Here is a 10,376-nt window from a genome sequence, read left to right on the forward strand (position 1 = left end):
TCAATTGTCATCATCATTATCTTTACAAGTGGTAACTACTTAATTGAAAAAATTGTTGGGTGGAGGTCAAGTGGGCCGAGTCGAGCATCTTGCTAGAGGCAGAGGTTAGGATAGGCTAAGTCTTAGTTGGCTCGTTGGCACTAGGCTGCCACAAATACAAAGTCCATTAAGGGTCTATTTAAAATCTGTTTATTTTCTTGAAATTGAAAATTTTTTGTTAAAAGTATTCTAGATAAATGTAAAAGTTAGTTGAAATAGTACAATAGGACCTATGAATAGTACTAAAAAGTGCAGTGAATCCATGAATAATAGTAAAAATAAAGTTGAATAGTAAAATAAACTGATTTTTTTAACTCGAGCCAAACACGCACTAAGACATTTTGTTTAGAAATAGTGTCCCGATAAATCATAAAGCTTTAAAATTTAAATTTATACATCCTATTATTAAACAAAAGGTTGGTGCCTTTAAGTTATTTATTAATTGACAATTTTTAGAAATTTTTTATATTACTTTTATTAGAAATATAAAAAACTGAAAAAATTAATTTTTTTTAACCCATAAAAAAATTTTAAATAATATTTCATAAAACAATGTCCATCTATTAACTTTTCCCTGAAACAAAAAAATACAAAAGAATAAACATAACTAAAATACGGATTACTCCTTCTCAATTATCATTAAAAAGAAAAAAAGAAAAAGAAAAAAAGAAAAAGATAACTTCTCAATTATCATAAAAAAGAAAAAGGAGAAAAAGACAACAAGAGCCTGGACAACCCGCGACGTATTGGCTTCCTATAGGCTGCAACACGGTTGTATTTAAATCCATCTAAACCCAATGTCGGTGATTCCTACCTTCTTTATATGTGTATCTCAAACGACGTGCTCAAGTTGGATGAGACTAGACTATAATTATTGGATTCAGAGGCTTCCAGTTCAGAATAATCTCTCGTGCTTCTACGGCGTCGTTTCGTTCTAGGGTTTCGCATCGTATTCAAATCCAAGTGCATTAACCATGTCAGGAAACTCAGATTGCAAAGTTTACGTTGGTAAGTTCCATTTGAATTCCCTTTCACCCCGAAAGCCTTATTGAATTTTGTTAATTTTGTTTTGCTTGGGTTGGTTAGAAAGCTTTAAAATATTTGATTTTTGGTTTTTGAAAAACCAAATTGCTAAAATTGAATTGTGCATGTAATAGTTCATTAGGCTCCTTTTGATTTGAGTGCTTTTATTATTTTTGGGTTTCTGGGTCTCAAAATTTGAAACTTTTAGTTCATTATTCTTTGTTTTCATTTAAACTGTTTGATTTTAGATATGAAGTTTAGTGTGGAAATCTGTGTGTATGTGTGTGAAAAGTGAGCTCTGTTTGAGTTTGTAGAGTAAAGCCATGTGTTATTGATTTATTTCCTTAAATTATTTCTAGTTAATGGATTCTCTGTTATCAATTGAATATCATTAGTTGTGTTATATCTAGTCAGAATCATATGTATTGATGTACTTCAACACAACACTTTTATTTAATTAATTAATTAATTTTTTTGTTTTGGTTATTAATTAATTTGTCTGTTTATCACACCTTAATTATGTGATTATTTCATCCACGTGCGTGCGCATCATCTAAGTGTCAATGTAAGTGCTGTCTATACATAAGTTTTTGGGTGGAATGCAGGTGTTTATTTTTGTAGTTTTTGAAGATGTACCAAATAAAGCATTAAGCCTGTGATATTCTTAATTTTTTTCCTGCTTTTTGTATGGTTTTTTTATTCTGATACATTCATTGATATGAAAAAAAATACCTATCAAAAAAAGTTGATATGAAAAAAGTGTATTTGATTCAAATTGTTAGTGAAGCGGGGCTTCTCTTGCCTTTGTTCTAACGTGGTTATTATTTGTTTTCTTACAAAGGTAATCTGGATGAGAGGGTGAGCGATAGGGTCTTGTATGATATATTGATTCAAGCAGGGCGGGTGGTAGACTTGTACATTCCCCGAGACAAGGAAACAGATAAACCTAAAGGTTTTGCTTTTGCAGAATATGAATCTGCAGAGGTTGCAGACTATGCTGTCCGGCTTTTCTCTGGCCTTGTGTCCCTCTACAATCGAACGCTAAAATTTGCGGTACGTCCCTGTTTTACCTATGGTTTCTACTTGCTGTGCTTTGTTGAGTACCACTTTAGCTTCAAAATAATTTTTCTTCTAGGATTTATTTCGTTCTCTTTCAATTTAGTTTACTTAATTTCTTAAGTTCCCTGGCTCTTTCATGGGCTTGAGTTCTTTTCCTTAATAATTGAACTGTCAAGCTTGTGTTCAATTAGTGTGCAATCCATCATGACTGACAATCCCTCTCGGTTAACCCAGTCAGATTTAGTTTGATTGGTGCACATTTGATGAAATGGCAGTCAAATTTGCTCATGGTGGGGTTCTCAGTGATTGGCGTAGACTGACTTTTGCAACATTAGCTTGAAAAATTGAGCCTAATTAAGTAGAAGTTTTGAATGATAATAAGAATTTTAGAACCCAATCTTGGTTGAGGCTCTTGATTATGACAATCAGTACATGGTGAACAGATATCTGGGCAAGACAAGCCCTCAACTCCAATGGCAACCACACCCACACCAAATTCATCTCATAAATCAAGATCTCACCCCGTGCCAATTAACAATATGGAAATGTCTCAGCACTCAGGAAGGTTATCAGAGCCAAGTTTTTCTGCTTACCAAGTTAATCATCCTCAAGGTGATGTGTTCTCATCTTTTCACTAATTCCTTCTTTGCTTATCCTTCTACGCCAAAAAATGTAATTATTGGTTCTGAAAAAGAGCTTCCTTTTAATACAGTGCCGGCCCCTCCAGGTGTAGTTAATCAATCTAATGGGTATGGATCACATTTCAATGGCAACAATTATGAATACAGTCGAAGAGTTTTGGGGGCAACGTTGGATAACATTAGCCATTTTAGGTCACAGCGTTATGATTCAAGTAACCCAATCTTCTATCCATCGTACTGATAATTATTATTAGATTGTTAGAGATCCAACTCCCACCTTGGTGAGTTCCTGATAATTTAATCAAACATAAGTAGTATGGTTGTTTCAGGTGTGTAGAAAGGATAGTGGAGGATGCTAAATTGCAGTTAGTTAATTTGTGTTATCTCTAAGCTATGTTTGTAGGTTGTACCCAGTATGTTTGTATTTTTTTCCCCTTCCTACACATGGACTTAATGAGTGTAGTTCTTTATTTACTATCTGATGTTGTGGTTTAATCTAATAGTCACTCTCCTTTACTAGGTTGAGATTAATATTTAGTAGCAAGCTTCTTCCGTTGAACATGTATGAACTTTTGATGTCTTTGATATATTATTTATCAATTAATGTGTACAATTGTCATACAATTTTGTCAAAGAAAACAAATGGATGGTTAAGAGTCTGTGGTGGATCTCTGGCGGCTTTTGTGTAATTTTTTTTAATTGCTTTCTTTTCCTCACCACCAACCCCAGAAATTGATAATTCTCTACCCTGTAAATGCTTTAATTACCTTCATTGCTGATCTTGTAATGCTATTTCCTGCTTTTAGCCTCTAAATTTAGAAGGAATTTTTGTTGAGTTGTACATTGTACCAACTCACTGATCAGGACCCATGTCCGTTTATGTTGGAAAGATTGCCAGATGGTAGATGTAGCTCGGATTTATGTGGGTTTTTTGTTTTGGGAATCTGGAAAATGACTGACAAAATAACTATTACCTGTTTGACCTGATGGATTGAGCATCCCAACTTAAAATTAGCCTTATGTATGTTTGGGTTTTTGTGATGTGAAGATATAGCTTTATGTACTTATCAAAAAATAAATAAGGATATGTAGCTTTATGCTTTACTATAGTTTACTCTTGCTCTTCATTGGTTATGGTATTAATGTTGCCTTTTCAATGACTTGTATGAAACAAAAATGTGTTTAGGTACACATTTTTCTCTCATTTTTAGTTTTTTACCAATCCCCTTCCCAAAAAAAATAATCTCCCCAAAAAAATTGCATGCATGCGCGAGCAGGAATGATCTGATGGTTCAGTCGCCAACCCAACCCGATACCCACGTGCCAAGTCAGCCAAGAAGGTTACTGTGGTTTTATTATTTTTGTTGATCAATTAATACATTTCCTGTATACTTTGTGACTGTTTGTTTTACTTCTGTGGATGTCTGTTATTCAACCAGACCAAGGTAGACATTTCAAGTTTCACTGCACTCAGTTCGGAGAGAGAATTTTTTGTTGGTTAGTAATTGTACACTTTTTAGAAGAATTTGAGGCATCCTATACCCAATATAATTCTCTCTTTGGGAATTTTTGTTTACTTGCTGTTATTCCAGAGCATCCATACCATATATCAACATTAGTATAATTTGATATGGGGTTCGAACTCCACCCCCATCCCCCACTACCTATTATCTAAAGAAAAAAAAAAATATATATATATATATATATATATATATATATTTGATATGGGGTGCTTTGGACAATGCATATTTGTTTCAAGGCACTAAGCCTAGCCACTAACTCTACATTTGGAGGCACATAAGTTGGTTTATTTTGGATGTGAGGCACCGGATGGTTAGATCTTTGGCAGAAAATCAAGTTTGCGGGAGCAATATTTGGTAACTTGGCCAGGAAACTTGCTATGTATTTTAAGCGTTTCATTTCATGATTTGTTATGGGGTAGTCTTAAGTTCCCTGTTTTGAGCACATGGTAATGTTATATGGGTCCTATCTTTTTGCCTTTTTTTCTCACAATAAATATATGCCAAGAGAGCACAAAATTGATGAGCCATGCAATCTCAAGTTCGGCGTGCTGCCTGTGCCCATAGAAGATTTGCAGCTCTCTTTGAAGATGGAAAATATCATGCATTTTCTTTTCTGGTCCTTTGGAAGCACATTGGATCCATGGGCAAGGCTATTAGGCCTCTGAAGAAGAAAAATGAAAACTTTTGTTTTGTCAAATTATTGTGCGTGGTGTCGTTGTGTAGTTGGTGATCGCGTCAGTGAATTGTCCGGACAGCACCATTTTTAATAAGATTTCATATTGCTACTATACATTTGATAAATAAAAAAATATGAGAAAATAATCAAGTATTTGTTCAAAGAACAAGACTTAAGTACAGTATTTTAAATGCTGTTCTTTGTGTGCGACTCTTAAGATTCAATTATGTGACTATTTAACTAAAAAATATATTTTCATTTTATAACAAAAATTTTACAGGACAGAATTTTAAAAGTGAAAATTAAGAAACAGCACCCGTCTTGTTCTTGTTCAAATAATTTGGAATTGGGGGATGTGAGCAGTGAGCACATTTATTTATTGGTAAGGTGTTTTATTTTGGGGGAGGGAAAAAATGGCAGAACTTGAATGTGCAGATTGTTCTCCTGGCCTACAGTAGATTCAACAAAGTAGATTAATTTTACGAGGAAAGTAGGATGTATTGTTGTTTAAAATTTGTGTCTTCTCTTTTTCTATATTAAAATGTGTGCGGTATTGTATATAAGTATTTTTTTTTTTTCAGAAAACTCTCGTTTTTGGTATAAAACAAAAATATTTTGGAAATTTCAAGTTTGATTTAATCAAACGTACAAATGCATTTACTCAAAAAAAAAAATCATATTAAACTCTTCTTTCATTTCAAACTTTATTTCTTTCAGAATAAGAAGAATTCAAACTTTAGTCATTTCTGGTTAAATTGAACAATTCCATCGGAATAAATTATACTTTTTTTCTTTTTATAATTTGATAATTATAATGACGGTGGTGCTAGCTAATTGAACTATAAGGCTCTTGGTGATTGGCATGATAAAAGAGAGAAGCATTTTTATAAATCCTACAAAAACAGTTTAATAAAATGGTATATTGAAAAGGACAAGATAATTGATAATTTTCTTTTATATTTTTTCTTGTAAAAATGATGGGTTATAAGATCTAATTTATGGTCCAAATTCACTCCAAGTTAGAACTTAATGAAATCACCACTGCTATTAAAATGACAAAAGAAAAAAGATTTATGGATGAAGTAATATATAATTGGAGTACCAAATTATTACGGTTGCATATTGGAACCGGAAAATAAAAGGTCAAAATATAACAATATAATCACCTATAATTTATTGGCGTTGTGTCTCGCATTCTTCTTTTGAAACACAACATGGATATATATATATATATATATATTTATATTTATATGTATGAAGATTGAGGAATGGATAAAAAATCCAACAAGTATTTTAGCTCCCAAAAAAGTATATTAAAGTTCCAACAATAGCACCATTGATATGCATTATTGGTTTTGAATGACTATAGTTTTTTTTTTTTTGAGAAACAAATACACACACAAGGGAGACCCCACAATATAAATTAATAACCAATCTCTTGCTAAACTCCACTATAGTAGATTATGCGAAAAGAGAGCCAGGTCCAACTCCCTTACCCACAGCAAAAAGCTTTAAAGCTTTAGCCCAAAAGCGTAAAAGGCCCCTACAAAGTACAATAAATAGAATTGGAAACATAAATTGAGAATCTCCATAGAAATACAAATGCCTTGTTATATCATAGATCTCAAAACTAATGTGGTGAGAGCATATCCATTTCTCATCAAGGCTATTGCAAATTTAAATATAAAATGTTTACACATTAGATTATAAAACACTTATGATGAGATGAAAATTTGAAGTGTAAAATCCTAAAGTTTACATCCTAAAGTTTACATCCTAAAGTTTCAAAATTTGAAGTGTAAAATCCAAATATATCCAAAATTTAGGGAGTAAAATCCAAATTTTGCAATGTTACAGTGTAAAAATCCAAACATTCCAAATTTCAGGAATAAATTCAAAATTCTAAAATTTGAGAGTGTAAAATTCAAACAACCTCAAATATTATGGTTGCAATTTACGATTTAACTTATTACTTAATATGCTTTTATATAAAATCTGCAAAAGCACGTAGCTTTTATGCTTTAACAATTTAACTCACACAAACCCACATCGGAAATCATATTGACATTTACATACCTTCGGTTCTTATAAGAATTCTACTACAATACAACCCAAGCAAGTCGCATATATCAAGGTCAAGACTCAAAGGAAAGGATGGAGAACTGTCTGCGCATGGCTTGGCAACTCACGCTCAAAGAGATCAGTGAAGGGTGCAACAACAAAAATTTCGTGATGTCTCCAATGTCAATCATCAGCGCATTGAGCATTCTGGCTTTTGGTTCACGAGGTCGCACGTTGGAGCAATTGCTGGACTACCTTGAAGCAAAGGACATTGATGATCTCAAAGCCAAGGTCTCTCTAATGATGTCTGCTGGTGCACCCGTTGAGAACACCAACAACAACACCAATGAAGGTCTGATTCTGTCTTCTCTTAACGGAGTTTGGATTGATCAGCGTTTCCCTATGAAACCCTCCTTCAAGAAGATTGCCGAAACCGTTTTCGGAGCAGAAACAAACGCTGTGGACTTTGTGAATGAGGTATGAAATTCATCTCATCACAATCTTTGTGCTTTTGGGTTTTACATCAAGTTATTTTATTACAAGTATAAGAGAGAATGAAAATGATATAAGTGTAGTATAATTACTAGTTTTTTTGAGATTTTTGTTATACTGTCTTAATTTTAGACTTTTAGGGTTTTCTAAGTTTAGGATATATACTGTTTGAAATAGTTTTATTATTATAAAACGTTTTGTTTTGTACTTTTGGAATTACAATAGGAAACTGCATGTTGATTACTATTCATTCATAATAGTTGAAAATAGTATATATCTCTAGTCCATATCGCTTGTGTCAAGTCTAATAATTAACGTATATTTAGATGAGTTCTTAAGTGCTTATTTATTGAAACTTGAAAGTATTGAAAAAGAAGAAAACTCCTTTTTTATTTTTCGTGTAGGTATAGCTTGCCAAATAAACTCTTAATGTAGTTCAAAATATATTGAGCCTCTAGGGATGATGGCTTGCTTTCAGTTTTCTCTTTAGTATCTAATTATTTTTACATACCAAATAATACGAGACATATGCATGAGAATTTAGGTTTTGCTGCCTATGATGCATTATCTATCCGTACATTATTGGTGTCCTTTTTTATAATTTACAATTTCTTGACTTTGAAATACTTTTGTAGGCTGAGATAGTAACGAATAAAGTGAACTTATGGGCTAAGAATGCGACAAAGGGACTCATCGAAAAGGTTCTCCCACCTGACACTATTAACCATAAAACAGTATTCATCCTTGCCAATGCACTCTACTTCAAGGGAGCTTGGTTAAATGCTTTTGATGCGAAATTGACTCGACATAAATATTTTTATCCCCATGATGGAGAACCAATTCAAGTTCCCTTTATGAACGGAGACACAAAGGAGAAACATTTTTATGGATGCTTTAAGGATTTTAAGGTTCTTAAGATCCCATATCATGGAGGACAAGACAATAGGCAATTCTCTATGTATGTTTTCCTCCCCAACATGATAGATGGGTTACAAGATCTAATTCAAAAGTTCAATTCCTCCCCAAAGTTATTAGATAATTGCTTCAAACTAAAAGAAGTATATCTCTCCAAGATGTTGATTCCAAAGTTTAAGTTTTCATACGAGTTTGAAGCTTCAGAAATCATAAAACATCTAGAATTGACCTTGCCTTTTGATACGATGGTTGCAGACTTCACAGAAATGATTGATTATTCTCTTGAAAGTGACAAAGTTTTCGTATCCAAAATTTTTCAAAAATCTTGTATTGAAGTCAATGAGGAAGGTACAGAGGCTGCTGCTGTTACTTGTGTCTCTGCTTGTACATGGTATTCAGTTTCACCCTCACCTCCACGACCAAGTTTTGTGGCAAACCATCCATTCATCTTCATGGTTAGAGAAGAGATATCTGGGATCATATTCTTTGTTGGAGTTGTACTTAACCCCCTTTTAGGATAATTGATATTTGTTTGTGTTAAGGGGCTTATTATATTGAATCTCCTCAAATTTAATTTTATTTGGATTTGTAAGTTCAAATTTTAGATACATTATTTTGTGATTTTTATTGGTTAAGTTCAAATTACATCTGATGCACCTAATATTTTTTAATTAAGTATGAATTTTGATAAACCCACCGTTAGAATATGTTATCTTTGTATAATATTAGTGTAATATTGCTTATAATTATACCAATTATAACTAGTTGGATTCAAGTTACACTTTGAATAATTTTATAATAGTTACACTTCTTTTGGACAATTGATAATTTATATTAGATCTTAGCGATAAAAAATACTTATTACAATATCTTTATTTTTTCCTAGGAATTAGTGATCTAAGCCATTAATCGTTCTTATTAAATAAATAAAAAGCATTAACTCTCCCTAATTTCCATTTTTACCGTATTCTTTCTCTTCTCACTTGTCATAATCTCCCCAACAGCAATCTAAGTTTATTTGATTTAATTTTTTTCCCTTAATTATGAGAAGCAATAACTTCGTTGTGAGATTAATTATGGAGTACTGGAGCCTCTGTTCCATGGCCATATCCCGCATGTTGTATTTTTTTTTTTTTTTTTTTTTTTGTTTTTGCATGTTGTTGTCAATTTGCGTTGCCCTTTAAATTATCAATTATTTAAAGTAGTCCAAGAAAGAATAAGATGAGGATATTTGGTTGGTTATGTGTGTTGTCCTGGAAAGATTTTTAAGAAGGGAGTAAATTCTAATCTTTTGTAAAACTAGCAGCTCCTCTCATGGATGTATGCCATTAGAGAATTTAGCAAAGAAGTGATAAATTAATTATTTAGAACCCAAAAAAGGTTGTGCAAAAACGGCAGAAAGTAGATATATTTATATATATTCGAGTTGGAAACCTGTGGATCTAGTGCTAGCAGATAATGTTGTTAGAGCACTGATTTTTTAAACATCGACTTTGGCCATGAGTGTTTTTTATCCTTAATTAGATTTATATGAATTTGGTAGTACCTTGATTAAAATTGGCCATGAGTATTTCAGAAATACTACTCAACATCGTTATCTAAAACAATTGTGACTTTTTCCATGTATTTCTAAAATTTCCCAATACTCTTTTGCCATGTATTTCTATAATTTTCCAGTACAAGAAAAAAAATCTGAGAGAGGATGAGAGGAAGAAGATAATAATGTGAAGGAAAGCGGAGAGTTTTTTTTTTTTTTTTTTCCTCGCTTTGATAAGAAGAGTTAATGCTTAAATCACTAATTTCTATAGAACAATAATAACATTACCATGAATGCTTTTTCTTTCTTAGATATAACAGAAATCAATGGCGCAAAAAATGTGGTCACACCACAAATATAAGTGGTTGTAGAGCATAGAGGATAAGGGTCGGGTTTAAGTTTCCAGAAGA

At 32.5% G+C, this 10,376-nt stretch overlaps 2 protein-coding genes across 3 annotated transcripts; both read left to right on the forward strand.

The window, feature by feature from the left end:
* The first annotated feature begins 865 nt into the window (after positions 1–865).
* LOC115960633 (protein HSH49) lies at positions 866–4,338 on the forward strand. Of its 2 annotated transcripts, none has more exons than XM_031079572.1 (4): positions 866–1,047; positions 1,904–2,115; positions 2,565–2,733; positions 2,834–4,338. In XM_031079572.1, the coding sequence occupies exons 1-4, from the start codon at positions 1,014–1,016 to the stop codon at positions 3,001–3,003; spliced, it is 585 nt and encodes a 194-aa protein (XP_030935432.1). In that variant the 5' UTR covers positions 866–1,013; the 3' UTR covers positions 3,004–4,338. The 2 variants fall into 2 exon arrangements, with proteins under 2 accessions (XP_030935432.1, XP_030935433.1); XM_031079573.1 differs by having other exon boundaries at positions 882–1,047; positions 2,030–2,115.
* A 2,741-nt stretch (positions 4,339–7,079) lies between these two features.
* LOC115962269 (serpin-ZX-like) lies at positions 7,080–9,045 on the forward strand. Its single transcript, XM_031081174.1, has 2 exons — positions 7,080–7,499; positions 8,150–9,045. The coding sequence occupies exons 1-2, from the start codon at positions 7,116–7,118 to the stop codon at positions 8,948–8,950; spliced, it is 1,185 nt and encodes a 394-aa protein (XP_030937034.1). The 5' UTR covers positions 7,080–7,115; the 3' UTR covers positions 8,951–9,045.
* Positions 9,046–10,376: the final 1,331 nt, after the last annotated feature.

The sequence above is a fragment of the Quercus lobata genome, chromosome 9 (genome assembly GCF_001633185.2).
Source record: "Quercus lobata isolate SW786 chromosome 9, ValleyOak3.0 Primary Assembly, whole genome shotgun sequence".
NCBI lineage: Eukaryota > Viridiplantae > Streptophyta > Magnoliopsida > Fagales > Fagaceae > Quercus > Quercus lobata.